The 19138-nt window shown below is 45.1% G+C and overlaps 1 protein-coding gene across 1 annotated transcript; it reads left to right on the top strand.

The window, feature by feature from the left end:
- Positions 1–9652: 9652 nt before the first annotated feature.
- Positions 9653–17368, top strand: CKS2 (CDC28 protein kinase regulatory subunit 2). Its single transcript, XM_078675641.1, has 3 exons — positions 9653–9896; positions 13744–13871; positions 16881–17368. The coding sequence occupies exons 1-3, from the start codon at positions 9838–9840 to the stop codon at positions 16925–16927; spliced, it is 234 nt and encodes a 77-aa protein (XP_078531767.1). The 5' UTR covers positions 9653–9837; the 3' UTR covers positions 16928–17368.
- Positions 17369–19138: the final 1770 nt, after the last annotated feature.

Raw genomic sequence — 19138 nt, 5'->3', positions numbered from 1 at the left:
TCTTTCCTTGTTTGGGGAAAGGGGATGGACTGTATTGCGGTGATCTTGTTATTTTGTGGACGGATAACCCCCTCGCCTAACAGATAACCCAAATATTTAACTGACTGCGCCGCCAAGGTGGTTTTTACGGGATTGATAGTGAAGCCATAGGAACCCAGGGAGGAGATGACGTCCTGTAGGTGGCATAAGTGGTGTTCCCAATCATCGCTGTATACGATGATATCATCCAAATAGGCCACTGCGTACTGGGAATGAGGCCGCAACACCTGGTTCATGGCTCTCTGGAATGTGGCGGGGGCGCCGTGGAGGCCGAAGGGCATCACGGTGAATTGATATAGGCCTTCGGGCGTAGAAAACGCCGTTTTCTTTTTGTCCTTTTCTCTCAAAGGGATTTGCCAATAGCCTTTGCAGAGGTCGAGCGTGCTGATGTACTTGGCCTTCCCTATGCGTTCAATCATTTCATCAACACGGGGCAAGGGGTGTCAAAGGAAGAGATCTTATTGACCTCACGGAAGTCGATACAAAACCTGACCGACCCGTCAGATTTTGGCACCAACACTATCGGTGAGTTCCAACTGCTAACAGAGGGTTCTATGATTCCCATGCGTAACATCTGGGTTATCTCCTCCTTGATAACGGGTCTACGGGCTTCAGGGACCCGGTAGGGTCGTTGGCGTACCGTTTTCCCGGGCTCTGTTTGGATGGCATGTTCAATAACTGTCATATGCCCTGGGTAGGAGGAGAACACCTGTTGCAGGGTTTTTAGGGTAACTCGGAGGGCCTGTTTTTGCTTCTCCCCTAATTCGGCATCAATACAGACATCGTAGGAAAGGATGGTATCGGGTACCGTGTTGGTGAGAACAGGACGAGGGCCTACCCATTTCTTCAAGAGGTTTACGTGGTAGATTTGGGTGACATGCCGGGTTGGGTCTACTTCTATCTCATAGGTAACCGGCGTCACCTGTTGTAGGATCGAAAAGGGGCCCTGCCATTGACCCAGAAGTTTCTGGTCTGAAGAGGGCATCAGGAGTAGTACGAGGTCGCCGTGCTTAAAGGACCGGGGTTTCGTGCCCTTATCGTACTGTCGTTTCTGGGTTGCTTGTGCGGACACCAGGTTCTGTCGCACTATGTCCCGGATTTGACCCAGATGAGTTCTGAGGTTTTCCACATACTCCGGGAGGGGTCGGGTCCGGTCGGGCTCGGCCTCCCATGCCTCTCTGGCCATATCCAACAGAGTACGCGGAGGTCGCCCATACAGAAGCTCATAGGGCGAATATCCGGTGCTGCTCTGAACCTTGCAACGGATCGCAAACAGGGCTAGCGGTAGCATTTCTTCCTACCTCTTGCTCTCAAGGGCCAACAGTTTTTTGAGGGTGGTCTTTAGGGTGGCGTTATACCGCTCCACAAGTCCATCCGTTTGGGGATGGTAGGCGGATGTTCTTATTTGCTTAATGCCTAACTGGGAACATACTTGTTTCATGAGGGCTGATACAAACGGGGTCCCCTGATCCGTCAGGATCTCCCTAGGGAAGCCTATGCTGGAAAAGACGGTTATCAGTGCTTTGGCTATGTTCTGGGTAGTGGGTTGTCGTAGGGGGATAGCTTCCGGAAAACGGGTGGCGTAGTCGACCAGGACCAACGCATACCGACACCCGCTCCTGGAGGGCAACATGGGGCCTATTATATCCATCCCCACCTGGCTGAAGGGAACGTCGATAAGGGGCAGGGGTTGAAGAGGCGCTCGGGGGGGTCGATATCTGCTATTTTTCTGACAGATCGGGCAGGTCCGGCAGTACTGTTTTACCTGCTGGTAGACGCCTGGCCAATAGAACTTTTCAAGGATTGCCTGCCCGGTCTTCTCGTCGCTAAAGTGGCCCCCCAATAGGTGACTGTGGGCGAGGAATAACACCTTGTCCCGGAAGGGCCCCGGGATGAGTAATTGGGGAGCTTGTTGGGCCCCCCCTTCCGGTACAACAGTCTGTTCTTCTTATAGAAATAGGGACCTACTTGAAGGGGGTCTTCATTGTCCAGGGCACGTCCCCAGGCATCCCGTAGGATGGGATCCTCCTGTTGTGCGGCGCGGAATTCCCTGTCCGTTTCCCATGGGTGTTCTTCCACCCGAACGGAGAATGCGGTAGCATGGTTTTTCTTCTCCTTCTTCTTTTGGGTTTTTGTTTTGTGTGGTCTAACCGGTTCATCTGTGCAGCGCAGTCCATGGGAGAACGGGGCTTCCGACCACCACTTTTCCAGGGAGTCGGTAGTGTCTTGGAGGAGGTGAGGAAGACCGGGATAGTCGCTACCCAGTATCACCTGTTCAGGCAGAGAGGGCACGAGTCCTACTGTTAGGGTGCTTCCGTGGTCCCTGGGGTGTTGGACCATAATCCGGGCGGTGGGGTACAGTTTAGTGTCACCATGGACGCACTGAATGGCTACTGTGCCAGTCACCGGTCCCACCGGGTTGGGGAGTTCCTGGGGTCGGAGCACACTCTGCCTGCAGCCTGTATCAGCAAGGGCTAGCAGCGGATGTCCATCAACTGTCACCGGGCAATGGAATTTGGGAGGGTTGGTCTCCGCAGGGAGACAGACAAAGTTCCGGGCAAGACCCACTTCCATCGGTTCCTCCTTCTGGGGGCACACCCTAGCGATGTGTCCATAACCCCCGCAATGATAACACTGAGGTCCGGGTGGAGTAGGGCGAGGCAGAATAGGGTAAGGGAACAGTGGAACGGGTTCTGGTTTCCTGGGCAAAGGAGGCCTCGGACCCCGGTGGAGGTTATGGGGTTGCGAACGGTGGGGGTGCTCGTCTTTGGGTTTTTGAATGTCCTGGGCCCGACTGTAGGCACTAGCGATTTCTATCGCGTTTTCCAGGGTGAGCCGTGCGTGTTGACGAACCCATTTTTGGGTGGCCGGATGCAGAGACGCCAAGAACTGTTCCAAGTATATTTTGGAGAGTATGTCCTCCTTTGATGCCGTGGCGGAACGCAGCCATCGATCGGCCAGGTCTCTAATGCGGTAAGACAGGGCCCGGGGTGTTTCTTGGGGCCCTTCTTTGGCTTGGCGTAGTCTTACCCTATATGTCTCATCATCTATGCCAAGGCGTTCTAGAATGCACGTTTTTATGTCCGCATACGGGGTCTGTCCCTGGATGTTGGCCTGTTGGTAGGCCGCTTGTAACTCTCCAGTCAGAAGAGGACCTAGGTAGTGACCCCAACGGTCAAGGGGCCAGGCGGCGGCCTGAGCCAAACGCTCGAAATTGGTGAAAAAAAAGTCCGGGTCCTCTCCGGGTACATACTTCTGGAGGACCACCAACGGGAGTGAGGTGACCGGTCTTTGCTGGCCCAGTACATCGGTGAGCTTGCCCATAGCCTGGTCTTGAGCTGCGCCTTGGCCTTTAAGGACATCGTGCAACTGCCCACGGTCGTCCTCGGCCGTCTTGAGGAACTGTTCCATCATCTTCCCCAACTGCTCCTGTGTCTCCGCTAACTTCTGGACGGCGGCCTCCATGCTTCCGGACGATCCCACTTCTGACACCACCTGTGGTCGTGGGGTGTAGGCAGGCCGGAATAACAAGCGGGGATGCCGGATAAAGTGGGCTATGTCTGAGCCGGTTTATTGTTCAAGTACAAGTTATCGGTGAATTACAAGGGATTGAAATGGAGACACACAGGAAGGAGATGTCCGAAGAGCTGCTTGACAAGATGGCTGGTGTAGGTCCTCCTCTGCCTCGCTCTTGTCGACTGGCCGGTCGGGATGGCAGTCCCTCGGAGGTTTGGGGAAAAGAGAGAGAGAGGGGGCAGTTAGTCCAGTGGACAGGAAGCAGGCGTTGCCTTCTACCGACACCAGGGGTTGTGGGAGGAGAAAAGGACCGTGAGGAAGGTAGGGTTGGGAGCAAGAGTTGAATAAGAAGAAGATTAGGAGGGCGGGAGGGTGACGGTGAGATGGGTGTGGGTAGGGGTCTATTATACAGGCGTGCTCGTGACGGACAATACTGGTGCTATACACAATATCTCTACAGTGACGGGTGCTAATTACAATATCTCTACAGTGACGGGTGCTAGGTGTGGGCGTGACTACTATAAACACTATGGCTATGCTCTCCAGCAAGGGTTCGTTACTCACCTGCCCCGCCGTAACTCTCCTCCGAGTTACGGCCGCTCTCCAGCCTCCTCCAATGGACTCCACCAGTCCTTGGTCCAGACTTCGTCTCCTTCTTCTTCTCCGTCACCGCTCTCCTCCTCCTCCGGTTCTGCGCACGCAGTCTCCTGCCACGAGTCCGCTGGCTTGAACACCCGGTCTTCCTTGGTTCCGGCTTTCCTGTGCTCCACCTCCGGAGGGTGGGAGGTACTTCCGGGGTCACGGGACAGTCCTTCCGGGGTTCCATCCGTTCTGATAGGTTCCTGAAATGAAGGAGAAAGGGGTGGAGTCCGGGTTGCCATGGACGCCACCGAGTCGGGTGGCGAGGCTCGGGATCTCGAGGGATGATGCGGCATTGCCGAGGTGGGGATCCCGGCTCTTTCACAGCGCACTTACTGCCAAGTTTGTTACCAATGACAGACGAATACATAGGGTGCTGTGGAAGGTGACGATTGACGTATCTGAACCAGAAAAAACACCCTGATCAGAGTAAAACAAGCATTTGCAATGCAATAGGTCTCGCATTTGCAGAGTTTAAGTTATTGGAATTGTAAATGACAAAAGTCTTTTATTTGTGTGGTTTGAAAACCTGAAAGTGGTACGTAAACACACACTCTAAACTTATAGTTCTAGCTTATGACTAGCAAGGCTGGCAGTGACTACGCCTCTTTTACTAGCAGCCTTACTTCTCCAAAGCAAGGCCTATAATTACAAAGTGCATGTTTATGCACCACTTGCAGGTTTTCAAAACACATAATTAAAAGGCATTGTAATTTACAATGCAAATAACCCAAACTCTTGCAAATGTGAGACATATTGCAGTAGTGTTTCTTTTTTTTCTCCCCTGGAAAGGAAAGTGAAGCCAGTTATTTCCAGTGAAGAGATGTTGTCAGGTTTCCTAAAACCGACTACGGGCTGTATAAATGTAAATGTAAATGTAAATGTAAATGTAGGCGTATTTGTAAAGCGCACTGATACTCCGGAGTGTCCTGGCGCTGTACTCATACCGCTAGGGAACCCTTCCTGGTTTTTCCCCGTGAAATGTCCACTCCTGGGCATCCCCAGGGTGCAACCAGGCATCCCTAGTGCTGTAGGGGGCCGTTGTGGAGATTAAGCAAGCTATTGCCCAGAGTTGCAGCGTGGGACCCATGCTTAGAGTAGGCACCGAGGCGAGAAATCAGGTCCGAGGAATTATGAGCCCAAGATCTGCCGAGACCAACCGAGGCAGGAATTGAACCCTGGTCCCGGGCCAGATCTCTGCATCAGGGTCTGCCGCTCTAACCATTGAGCCACACTTCTCCACATAGTGGATAGCTTGTAAACAGTGTGAAGTACTGTGAATTAACATATGTTGAAGTAACACCATCAGTAAATTACTGTCTGAGACTTTGAAATGAAGGAGCTATGTACTTTAAAAAAGTAGTTTTGTTACATCCTAATACCTAATACTTGTTAGCAATGTAAATGTAGCGGGGGAAGCAGTATTATGCATTATGTAAAGAACGAACGATCTGCAAAAGCCAGCTGCTATTGGAAGGGTTTTAATATACAGTAGTAAGCAGCTAAAGGTAGGTAAGAATACTGCACAGACTAATTTCAAATATGTCTTCAAATATAATTTGTGAATAGGCAGAAGTGTTTATAGAGGTGCTTTTCCAAAATAACCCCTAGACTGCGAGTCCTCTGTAAACAAGGTGCACAGGCCCTCTGTGTTATTCTGATGATAAAAGAGCTGCTTCCCTCGCCAATTTGACATGGATAGAGAACACCAGTTTACAGCTGTATTGTATCTGAAATTTGTAAAGGGAGCTTATCTTTCTATATTTTTTTCTGTGCTTTATATGGGTACTGTAATGCAGCTGGGTACCATGCTTAAAATATGTGCTGAGAGAAATTGACTAGAATGAAAGAAATTGAAAGAAGTATAGCTGTTTATATTGGCGTAAATAAATGTGCTGAAATCTGTCGAAGTGCCTGGCAATACTTTAAATACAAAGTGGGAAGCAGTTATGGGAAGGGTGGAGTATCGCACAGAGTAATTTCTTTTATGGTTTCAGATATAATGTGCAAACGGACAAAAGTACATGTAGATGACCATTTCCTAAACAGCCCAAGGAGAGCGAGTCCTGCATAAACAATGTGCCCCGGATTACAAAACAGCCACTTCTGATGGACAGAGAACCCCAGCATCCATCTGTCTACACTTGCGCATCTGTGCAAGTGTTTATTACATTTGTTTTATTATTTTTCACAGGCTGTGTTAGACGCTTAGAAAGACAGCGCCTCAAAAAATCCACTTTCCCACAAAAGTAGCATATAAAGGGGGCCCCACTGTCCATTTGTGCACGCTTGCACATCACTGCAAGTGTTTGTTTTTTCTATATTGTTATTTTGTAATTCTTTATACACTGGCTTGTAGGCTTCAAAGGGCAGCGTCTGGACAAAACATATCTAAAATCAAATGCATCCAATATTTTAGTGGTAGAGGCGAAGGCAATACACCAAAGATAAATGTTCCAGGAATAGACTTTTCCATCTATGTAACAAAAGAAAGAAAGGTGCCTTAGTAATGTGAAGGTTTTCCAATAACAAATTAGACTGTTGTGTACGGGAGGAATTAAAATATCGGTGGAAGGACAACTTTTTACAAAATCATGCTGCAAAAAAAGTAAAGTTGTATAGTGTTCACATATTGTAAAATAGCATATGAATCCTTAATGTTTGTGAATTTTGTAATTTTTTACAAATGGAGAAGAAAGGAATTTACTAAATGTTAACAAATGGTGGCTACAAAACTTCCTCTAAATTCACTGTAGCATAGAGAGTTCTTAGCACACGTTTAAAGTATTAAGCATTTATGGGGCAGTAGAATGTCTTAAACAATAATTAAAGAAACTGTGTTAAAAGCAGGAACGCTTTTCCGTGGAAACAGATCTTATCGTAGAGTTTATCAGTGCTTGAAGTCTAGACTGGCATTTGTCATTCAACTGAGCAAATTGTGCTAAAGCAACATGTGCTAGATTAAGCCTAAAAAATGGTTTACAAAAGTACGCAAAATAATAATAACAATCTAGCTGGCGTGGTGCCTGAAAAAGAATTAAGTATGAAAAAGAGTTAAGTACGTGCACTTGGGGAAATGTTTGAAAATAAGCGTGTAACTAAATGAAAGTGTACAAAATAAGGTAAAGGCACAATTAAAAATGAAATCAGAAAAACATGTTTACAATAGTTGACATGTATATTTTTAAAAATTGGGAAAAGTTCATTAAAGGCGCATTTTCCATGCTTGCTGCCACGAAAACAATTCAGCCTATATTAAATATATAGAGGTAGAGTAATATTAGAAAATGTGCATATAAATTTTAAAAGTCCGTGCGTGGTGTTTTAAAAAAAAAGCAGTGCAAGCTTTAAGTTTGTGCAGTTAGGGAAAAGTTTTAAAAAAGGCGTGTGTAAAGGTAGAAATTGTAAAACTGTACTTAAAGGCGCTATTAAGCAATCCTTGCAATACATCTTTAAAAGCACTGTTCCAATGTGTGCAACTAAGCAATTCATTAAAATAGCAATACAAATTTAAGTGCTTTAATGCCTAGCTAGGAGGAGCAAACGCTAAATTTACACAATCCCAATGTAAGAAAACCTATTTTAGCATAAGCAGTAGTAGCCCTTTTAATGTTGTTTTCCATGCTCAATTTGTAGTGTGCTGTAAAGGGTCTCACTCTCTGATCCTAGAGTGTGTGTAGCAACATTAAATAACAGCGTTCCCTGGAGCAAAGTGCACGTTCATCAGTAAACAACACGAGTGATGACGAAAAGCTTGGACAAGTGAAGAGCGCGCACCGAACAGAACGTGGGAAGAGAGACTCAAGGGGGCGTTCATCCCTCGGAAGGTATCGCTATAAGCTAGTTATCCTGCTTGTGATGGAACGTCAGGAATGTAGGAAACTGCCTGATGTTGCGAGGCTTCCGCAGTCGGCATGGCTCCCAGGCAAAGTACAGGGCATGAAAAAGAGACTAATGGATAAAGCAATGCACATGAAAAGAACGCATCGGAAAGCGATGTAAGGATATTGTGCCCGCACCCAAGATTACTGTGATGTTGACATGTTTGAAAATCAGAAACCTTTGTGCGGAATGCAACAAAGTAATATGCTAGTCAGGATGAAGGAGAGAAAAAGTGTGGGGGCGGAGAGTGGTGCAGCAGCACAGAGACTGAAGTTAAAAATAAAAAAAAATAGCTCTCGGCATTGCGTGGCGCGGGAGCGCATTCCTTTGAAGTCTGAAGGGGCGGGGGAGCGGCTTCCTTTGAGGTCTGATGCCAAGGCTCAGACAAATGGTGGTGTGCGAGCGGCTTCCTTTCAAGTCTGATGCGGGGGGCACAAATGGTGGTGTGTTATGTGGCTGGCTCTGTGCACGCGCATTGATCACATGAACTGTATGCGATCCGCAGCCGTTTTGGTAGACTTTTCTTTCCCGCTTACTATAATCTCGCAGGAGCAATGCGCAAGCGCATTGGCTCAGGCGAGACCTAAAAGGGTACTTAAAGGCATGCTTAAACTATCCTTGAAATACATCTTTAAAAGCACAGTTTCAATGAGTGCAACGGTGGAATTAATCACACGTTTGCGTGCATCACAGCAATTCATCAAAATACAAATAGAAACACAAAATACAAACAGAAACATTATCCTTCCCCCTAAAAAACGTCACCAACACAGAAACAAATGTCCAAACTGCATACTTAAGTTTACAAATGCAAACACATTTTTCAAAACAACAAATATCGCCATTGCACAAACAAATGCTCAATAGCAGACCGAAGCAGAAGAACAAAAAAAAAAAGCTGCATGCACGTTCAATATGAACACAAACAAAATAGTCCCACGCCAATGCAGGTCTCGGAGAGACAGCGCATGCCTCAATCGGCCATTCAGGGAATATTTTTTTCTCAGATAGAACTATGTAGCCAGTCAGGAAACGCAGACGAAAATGCGACTCATTGGGATCATAGAGACGAAAACAGACAGTACAAAACACAATGCTCTTCCCTTAAGTCACCTTTTTAAAAAAATGAAGGACCCTATTATGGTGGTATATTTCTTGTTCTGCATGCACGGCTTGACATAATGTCCCTACAACGGAAAAGGAGCGCATCGGTGTTGGCTATAGGTCTAATTTTACTGAACGTATTGAATTATCTCAAAACAATGTCCAATTTAACATTTTATAACTCGCGTATTCCGAAATCACTAATTTAAATCACACATTATTAATTTATATCGAGCAAAACCCAAGTCAAACATGTCCGATGCTTTTACACATTTACTAGCAGAAGTCACCAGTATCTCTTCTCTCTTCATTGATGTTATTCTATTGGCGTACATCCCCAAACCGTTACTACGGTTGGTCGTGCTCCCTCGTCATCTGCTTCTTCTCCCCTTGCCGACAGGATTGTGATTGGTCAGCATGGGCGGGCGTCAACAGAGAGGAGCTCAGCGCTATAGGTACAAAGCGTAGTGGGCGGGACGGTGTGGACTGCCAATCGGTGGTGAGCTGCCTGGTTCAAATCGGGATTTCCAGAAAAAGTGTAAAAAAAAAAAAAAAAAAAAGTTCACTACTCTCAGAGACGCTTCTTAAGCCGCGGAAAGCACCAGCCGCCCGTCCCCGGAGGCATCGCACCGAGAGCAGCCCCGCTCCACCGGCACCATGTCCCACAAGAACATCTACTATTCCGACAAGTACACGGATGAGCGCTTTGAGTACAGGTAGTTAGATTCGCGCGTGGCTCCCGGGAAGGGCGGGCGATTGGTTCGCTAGCACGCAGGCCTCGTGTTTGCCCAACAGCCCTGCGCTGCGGTTGTCTACTCGGCCCAATGGGTATCCCAAAGTACTTTAACAGTCAACTTTTTGGTATGTGAGTGTCATCTACCCAGGGCGCGGTACTAGACCAAATGAGGCCCGTAGAATTGTGCGAGGGGTGGGTCGCCGTACGCCGCGATAGAACGTCGTCGTAGCACCGTGACCGGCGGAGGGAGACCGTTGGCGATAGCGGCTTACGGTGCTAGCAGGAAACACAATCCGTACTACTGCGCGTGCCCTGGTTGAGCGTACTCGTTGTATGTGTTGGTGTCTTCCGTGGCCGTCCAAAACCTAGTCTTGCGGTGTTTGCCAAGCGGCTAAGATTCAAATCCATTGGAAAGCTGAGCGGAAGCCCGCTTAATTTGACACTCCAGCTATTCATTTTCAGATTCGTATGCTCCTGTGTAGTTTGCTGTCTTATGAGAATTCTAATGATTACAAATGGATAGAGAAGCTACCAATTGAACTACGTGATGTCGCGACATATTGTAACGAATGGAACACCGCCAAACTATGCAAAGTTTGCAGCAACCTATTATTTTTTTTGTTCGCTCTGCAATCAATAATGGATGAGAGTAAATTGGGAGACCATTCAATGTTTTGGCGGTTTCGTGCGGTAACAAATGTCTGCCCTCCATGCTGAAGTTAGTGCTTTTGATTCTTGATGGTCTCCTAAAGTGATAACTTTATTAAACAAGCATTGGCAAAGATAGTAGGTTTCGCCTATGCGTGAGGTATTGGCAGTGGCAATGTGCATAAGCCACTATGTACACCAGTGCAGCTGTTGTTGAGCATAGTTAGCAGTTCGTTGAGTAGAATGGGGTGGGTTAGATAGGAGTGAAGTTGAGGGCAGAAGGTTAAAGTGGGGAAGGATTATAGTGGATTGGATGTGGACTGTGGTAGATTTGAATTGCATGTGGATTGGAGTGGGGTAAGTTGGGTGGACTAGAGGAGGGTACATTGGGATGAAGTGGGGTGGGCCTAGATTGGAGTGAATTGTAGTGGAGTAGAGTGGCACGTCTAAGTGGGGGGCAATGTTGTAGAGTGGAAGGGCGTGGAGTATATATGGGGTGGTAGCGCAATACCATTACAAAGACCTTTTAATTTGAAATGACCCTTCAATTTGCACCACAATGGTTTTCCTGCACGCAAATAATGATTTGCGTGAATGTTATAACCTAGTATATTTGTGTTTTAATAGTATCCAAATGTTTCTGCCACACTAAAGAAATACAGAACAAAGTGCTTAATTTGTACTACTTCTAATATTCTGAAACATCAGCACAAGCAGTTTTTTTTGTGCTAAAAAAAAATCATACTCTTACCGTGGGTACTCGGCTGGATTGTCACCATAAATTTTCTTAGAAAAGTAAACACCAAACTCCCTCGGGAGGAAGAGCTTGATATTTGATCTCTTTCAATACACAGCAAATGTGACAAGATAAGAACAAGATTTAAAGGCCTGTTCACAGAAAGGGGTTTCATGGAAGACCATAGTAAACAAAGTTTGGGCAACTGGAGTGATGAATTCAAACTGGACATCTTAAAGGAAATACAACCCAAAATGAGTTGCCGTCCATAAAGCCAATGGTAAGCAACAGGCAAAATGCATTCCTAGGTCAGCTTTCAGAATGTTCTCAAGATGTCTTTGGCAGAGGGGTGTCTGAAAGCTAGGCACATGAAAAGGTTTTGCTAGTGTCAAAAAGGGAAGAAAAAAATGGACAGACTAGACATCTTGGCCTGTGACTTTTTAGCCATGCCAATGTTTATATAGGTTGTCACTGTTTGTTTTTGTAGAAATGCTCACATTTTATAAAAACAAGCATTGTCTAAATGTTGTAAAATCACATATTTCACCAGTTGTGTGGGTCTCTACAGGGTACTTGTGTAACTGCACATTGAGGGAAGAGCAGGGTACTGTCTGGTAACTCACTGGCTGAAGTTGCCTATCTCTGTGCGCCATGTGTAAACTGTTTGGGTAGGAGAAGCAGAATGTTAATCATTCTGCATGCTACTGGGAAAAGGGCTGACTGAAAGCCCCCGTAAGTATGTTTAGTGCATACATTTTTATTAAAAATAAAAGGTCTTGGCCGCCACCAGACCTACGATAGCCAACGATTTGCCATAGTTGGGGACATTCTGGGGACTAAATAATTGTCTGTTACGTTCAGATATCACTGTTAAAACATCACCATTGTAAATGTCCAAGGGGGCTATAGAAAAACATACATGGCTGTGGCCAGTACATTTCTTAACAAATCAAACTATTAAGATTCCTTGGTGTCTCTTCTAGAGCTGTTTATTGTGGAGGTAGATATTATGAAGACGTCTGTGTACTGCAGTACTGTCCGTTGTTTGTCACGCCTATGAGAAATATTTGGCTGAAGAATTGCATAGATATATGCCAGATCTGAGGCATTTTATATAATCTGACAATGGAGATTTTTTTAATGTCATGTGTTGTCACATGATGCAACTGTTTGTGGCTCTACCTTGTTTTGTTGTTGGATTTTGGAGTTGTGCTGGCTTATGGCTAAAAGGTATACATGTAACTTGACCATAGTAGTCTAACAGAGAGACTCATTTAGGAACAACATGCCCACGTTGATCTAAAAAGATCACAGGTGCAAAATCACTTTGGTAATCGGGAAGGGCACTAGACTGACCTTACACAACAGCACAGCCATTCCATTTAGGCTATCAATGTTATTTTATCATGGAAGGGTCCAAGGTCCCCCCCCCCCCCCCCCCCCCCCCCAGAGTCTCTCGGGGAAACACTGGAGTAGATGAAGCAATCTGGCTCACCACTACCACAATAATGCGATTGTGCATTTTCCCACCGGCTGGCGTCCAACACACGCGATTGCGCAGGGATGCTCTGAGACTTATTAAGTGGAACTGTAACATAAAAAGGCGCCGCATATTACTGTCAAGACTACAATGTATAATGCTATCGTCCTGAAGATGATGCCTTGTATTTAATAGTGGCATCTAAACATCGTCGACACCGATACACCTTATGCACTAAGATTAAGCTGTATTAGAGTGTGCAATGGTGTTTAAAAGTTGATCTATGTCTGTGTAAACTGAGTACAAGTATACAGACCCATTTTGGCTTGCCTTTTGGCCAATCTTTTTCGTTGTTCTGTCTTGTGTTTTGTGGGTCACGGCTGTGCCCACTTGTTATTGATTGTTTCTTAAACGCTACTTATTGAAAAATATTATGAAAATAAATTCTTGTCCGACTGGATAAAAGTCATACTTTCTATCTAGTGTATGAGTATCTGCTCTTGTTTATTCTTTTAGAATAGGGATCACTGTTCTCTATAATATGATGCTACCCAAGTTCCCTACCGAATTACCTTTGGGTTCCCTTGTCCTTGTATAAAAGGGGTCTTCGCTATGGCATAGACCTCTTCTGTGCCGCCAACACTGAGCTGCAATTTATAATGCAGTTGGGTACCTTAAACCGTAGAAATCCACATAATGTAGGAAGGCAACAGTGTACTACAGCCTGAATAATTTCCTCCTTCCTTTTACATTTGCCAAGGTTTACCAGTGTGTGTGGAATCTGGATATGTGACATATTCCCAAAGCTAAATTACTAGATTTCTAACTGTTGAACCTGTATGCAATCAAGGTTTGCAATTTGATTAAGGCCTGGCGTATAATTTTTAGATTTAGCCTACTGGACAATGTGTGCTCTGTTGTGAGGTATATTGTAGCTAATTACTTTTTTTCCCCCTCCCATAGGCATGTCATGTTGCCCAAAGACCTGGCAAAGCAAGTACCAAAGACCCATCTTATGACTGAAGAAGAATGGAGGAGGCTTGGTGTTCAGCAGAGTCTTGGTTGGGTTCATTACATGATCCATGAGCCAGGTAAAGATGGCCCTTCTCAGATTAAGTATATTAATTAGTAGATGCTTAATGGATTATGGGGGGTGCCCAGCTGCTGACAGTTGTGGGGTGAGGGAGAATCACCTAGCTGCTGACAGTTCTGGGGTGAGGGAGAATCACCCAGCTGCTGACAGTTGTGGGGTGAGGGAGAATCACCCAGCTGCTGACAGTTGTGGGGTGAGGGAGAATCACCCAGCTGCTGACAGTTGTGGGGTGAGGGAGAATCACCCAGCTGCTGACAGTTGTGGGGTGAGGGAGAATCACCCAGCTGCTGTCAGCTGTGGGCGGAGAGTCTCTCCCAACTTCTGACAGCTGTGTGAGAGATGGTGAGACTGTCCCATCTGCAGACATTTGTGTGTGGGGAGGAGACTCTCCCAACTGATAGGTGTGTGGAGGGAGACTCTCCCAACTGATAGGTGTGTGGGGGGAGACTCTCCCAACTGACGACAGGTGTGGTTTGAGGGGAGTGGGGGAAGGTCACCAACTGCTGACAGATGTGGTGGGGATTTCTGCAGGCACAAAGTAACTTCCTAGAGATCTTAGTATTGGTGCAGCAGTCAGGATCAGCTTGACACAATTGACCACATCCATACCTTCTAGGAAGTAATCTCCTTAGAGTGGGTGGCTTTACACCTGTCCTCCACCTTCTTGTCACTGCTAACATTCTAAGAACATGGCATATCAATTAAGGAAATTGTAAAGCGCACTACTTACCCATGAGGGTCTCAAGGAGGGCGGGGGGGGGTGTTGCTACTGCTCGAAGAGCCAGATCTTGAGTCTCCTGAATGTGAGCAGGTCTTGGGTCAGCCGTAGGTGGGTGGGAAGGGTGTTCCAGGTCTTGGCGGTGAAGAAGGAGAAGTATCTGCCGCCGGAGGTTGTTCGTTGGATGCGCGGGGCGGCGGCAAGGGAGAGGCTGGTGGGGGTGTAGAAGTTGAGTCTGTTGTTCAGGTAGGCTGGTCTGGTGTTGCGGAGAGCCTAGTGTGCGTGGGTGAGGAGCATAGTGCCTAAGACTCTTGGAGACACTAGCTCTTGTGTATAACAGTGCATCTAGCTTTCACCTATAGTGACTTCCATCTAAATCAAGTGCAAGAACTGAGTTTACTTCTAACTCGACCTGTGGATGTCTGTATATGTGTTGGAATAGCATCAGCCCCTCTTGCTTTAATGGAACAAAATGTCACATCTGTTCGAAATGATGGGTCCCACCATATCACATTGAGTGCTTAAGATTAACAAGGGAACTTTGAGTTGTCTGTTTGCCTTATTGAAGGCATCAGCATTCGCAGGGCTCTTATTCCAGCCTCCCATTTGTGCCTGATGGGGTCTTCTCTGCGGTCCCCCCGCCTACTTTACTGTTTATTGGACTTTCTGATATCTTGTCAGATACTTGAGGTAGTTGGACTACATGTTGTGAAGTCGTGGGGCTATTTAACCTATGTTTACATATACCAATGGCTTTCAGTAGGTCTTTATGTACAACTTTATCATTGGCATCACTTGTAATTAAAGCATCATCATGTGGGGGGTTGAAATTCGGGCAAAATAGTATCCCAGTTAGTTGAAAATAATTTCCGGAGCCCCAGATTGTTTTATCTATGGATTGTAACGGTGTCCGCTGGGGCCCAAGTGATAATAGAATGTGACAAGGCCTGCCATGTTGGATGCTCAAGTGATATCTACCAGCAAGTATTGAGGCGCTTAGCCACCAATAACCCCAGGTCCAAAAAATGGGAGATAGCTTTGTGTTTTTTATCCCTGTGGTAAAGTCCCACCAAGCACACTTCGATGGTACGTAAAGCAAGTTTTCTTGTGCAAATGAAAGGATGTGTTTTCTTTTGCTAGTAATGTTGTATGGCTGGGCAGGCCCACAGCATATGGAGGAAGTGAGGATTGAGCTGGTGACATTGAGGGCAGGTGCAATCTGTTTTGTTAAAATAGCAGTTAATCTTGGCTGGAGAAGCTTGGTGTACTATACAGAATTGTATGACCTGAAATCTGGCATTATGGAGTATGTTTGAGCTCGCTAGTATTGCAGACGAGTCTTTCTGTCAATGCCATTTCCCGTAAGGCGTATGATGCATGGGGTGTGGCAGTGTGGTGCCCAGTACATGTTAATATTGCCGAGGCGTGGGAGTTGTGGGTTCTTGCGTTTTGCCCCCTTTACTACACATTTTCACCATTGATACATTTTTTTCCCCTAAAGACCTTTTTTAATTCGCACCGTTATATAAATCTCTTCTTGCCAAACAAATGGAGTACTTTAATTGTTTCATCCCACCTTCATGACACCATTTCAAATATTATACTATATCTTTATCTGCCAGGACAGTGTTTTCTTCCATGCAGTGGTAGCAAGCTCAGTCCACCTGGTTTAACGTATTCAGGAGTTGTGATCTGTTGTGGAGATGTACTACACCCTTATTATCCCCATGGCCCACCTCACAATCCAGATCCTAGTTTTTTGCGAAGCTGTAATGTAGTTATTCGTGTGGTTCACTAAACATGCATCTCGTCTGACCACTCCTGCTTACTCTATTGTGTTCTTGTTTTTGGAATAACTGAGCTCCCTCGTTTTTTTCCTCTCAAATTCTTAAGGGAACTATGCACCCCAAATTTCAATTGAACTCGTGTATTTGTTGTTGGTCTCCTCGATCGGATTTGCGGTCCCCCGCCTCCTTTACTGTTTGTTGGGACTTTTTGATATAGTGTCAGATACTTGAGGTAATTAGACTTTAACTGTTGTGAAGTGAGCTAGATAAACTATTTTTAAATATACTGATGGCTTTCAGTCTGTTTATATTGTTGATTATACTTTTAATTTGTAATAGTCATTGTAATAGTCATTCTGACAGCATGGTTAAAACTACTTTGCATGCATCTATATATCCTGCAAGAAACATTTCTTGGACTTGCTTAATAAACACCCACTTGCAGTGTTACTGTTGACCTAGTTCTGCTTTGTACTGATCATTGTTTTACTTTGTTTTACAGAGCCGCATATACTGCTATTTAGACGACCCCTTCCAAAAGAACAATGAACCGCCTTCTGGAATCTTCACATGAATATTTTGGGACTGTAACTGTATATATAGTAGTATTCAATGAATACTTGATTACTGTGTAAAATTCTCATTCAGACCTGCGCATGAGCTGTATTCTTCACAGCAAGAGCTCAGTAACCTGCAGTTAAGTTGACTGCTATGATCTAAAAAAAAAAGTTTGCTTTCTGTCTTCTAAGTTCCGTGATTTCTTCTAAGTCTTTGTTAATAAAGTTTACATGTTGCATGTATCCCCATATCAGTAGTGTAGTACGTTTTGGATTGACATTTTACTTATACTTAATTTATGGCCTAAATATTTTGTTGTATGTTTTCAGTTCACGTGGTCAGACTTTCTGCAGTCTCACCTGTCCCCATGAAAATAATTGTCCATATTTCCACTGGGCCCCAATTTTAATAAATGTTTATCTCCATCTTAAACTGTTATATTTTGGCTTTTTAAATCTACATGTTTGTGTGGGTTTATATATTTTTTTTTACCCCAATGCCTTAAACCAGGACAAAATTTACGAGTGCCTTTTACTTTTCTGAACCACATGTAGTTTAATTTTGCGTCTTTGCTTGCAGAAGTAGGGCATCGACTGGCTTATCTTAAAGCAGTTTTGATCCCTTGGGTAAATCGTGCACGGATACGCTGAATTAATTTGCTCGATTGCGTAATAACAATATGGTTGACCCTCTGTTACTCTGACCCCAAGATAGTGTATCCAATTAAGACGGATGTCTGTCAAACCCACCCCGTTTTTGTATACTCCACAGAATACTTGATTTCCTCCATAGGCATTCAAGTGTTTTTCATCCCTTTCCAAAAACACCCTACTGTCACACTGGAAGCCCACACAAGATCATTCTGAAATTGCATATTTGGGTCCCCAAACTGGTGCAACTGTATATGAGCAGGGTCACTGGAATTATGTGGCCATGGCAGACTTGGTTACGTCATACAGCACATGCAACACACCAATTTTAATGAGTTGCAATAATATATACTTCCGGTAGATCTTATTCAAAATGTTGTTCACACTGGGCAAGAAAGCCCAGAAAAAGCCCTTTAAGTAAGACTAGTTGAAGTTTATAAGACTAAACCTGGGAAAAGAAGTAATTTTTAAAATTTTGGAACAGATTACAATGAAACTAAAGTTTCTTTAATGGAGCTGTTTTTCATTTGTCTCCTTGTATCTATACCATCCTGAAGCACATAGGGCTTTTAACGAGAGCTCTTGATTTTCTGGTACTATAGCCCCATTACACACACACATCTCGATTATTGGCGATTCTCCATGGTGGTCTAAAGCTCTGTTTATTGTTTCTGGTGGATATATCTTCCTGCAGATTCCTCACCCTAGAATTATTATTCCAGGCTTGGGACTGTTCTTGAAAACATTTCCTCTACAGTGGCCTTAAGGGGCTGCCAGGTGGCATAAGTTGACCATTCCTTGCTGCAAAATTCCAGTGGCCCTGTGTATGGGAAATGGGTGGTAATGGTTGAATTTAGAAAAGCCCCAACCCGCCAGTTACATTTTTTGAAAAAGTTGTTTATCAATTGACTACAGTGTTGTATCATTAGTTTGAATGCTTGTTTCTGTATTTTTGTGAATAGTTTTGCTGTTCAAAGCATAAAAATTGCTTAAGTGGTGGCCCCCAGATTCCAATAATGATTCAATGGGGATTCCTTGATTCCAGTAATTAAGTAGGGGTTCACAAAAGTATAAAGGTAAAGCTCCAACGCCTGTTGCGCAAGTTTCTGGTCCTGATCCTTCACAGCCAGACTATAGGCCACATCCAATCTTTAGTCAGCAAAGCAGTTGAAGCTACTTCTACCATAAGCGAAGCCCCCCATCTCTATCTGAGAAGACCACCCTGGGTGTGTCTGTGGAAGAGGGGCTGCAGAAATATTAAGCGGACGGAATTGAAAGCGGTCATTAGACACCCGAGAGAACATCTCTTTATCAAACGTTCCAAAACACAGGAGGAGGATTTTATTATTTACCTTCGTTATCGATGCAGTGAGTCAGATTTCCCTCGATAGTGAAATTAGGGGACTTAACCAGACAGAGAGCAGACATGTAGAAACCGGACTTTCCACAATTTTTCTCTGGATGCTTACCCCTGCAGAAATTTCAATAATGTGCGGCGAACAAAGTTTATCTGATGGCTGGCCTAGCTTCAAGTGTGACCATCATTTCGGAG

The sequence above is a fragment of the Lissotriton helveticus genome, chromosome 2_1 (assembly GCF_964261635.1).
Source record: "Lissotriton helveticus chromosome 2_1, aLisHel1.1, whole genome shotgun sequence".
Taxonomy (NCBI): domain Eukaryota; kingdom Metazoa; phylum Chordata; class Amphibia; order Caudata; family Salamandridae; genus Lissotriton; species Lissotriton helveticus.
This window is presented reverse-complemented; position numbering and strand designations above follow the sequence as displayed.

Excerpts from the sequence above, each read along its gene's own strand:
- CKS2 (XM_078675641.1), top strand. The coding sequence starts at position 9,838 with ATGTCCCACAAGAACATCTACTATTCCGACAAGTACACGGATGAGCGC. Across the intron at positions 9,897-13,743 it reads GATGAGCGCTTTGAGTACAG|GCATGTCATGTTGCCCAAAG; the intron begins GTAGTTAGATTC and ends CCCCTCCCATAG. Across the intron at positions 13,872-16,880 it reads TTACATGATCCATGAGCCAG|AGCCGCATATACTGCTATTT; the intron begins GTAAAGATGGCC and ends TTTGTTTTACAG.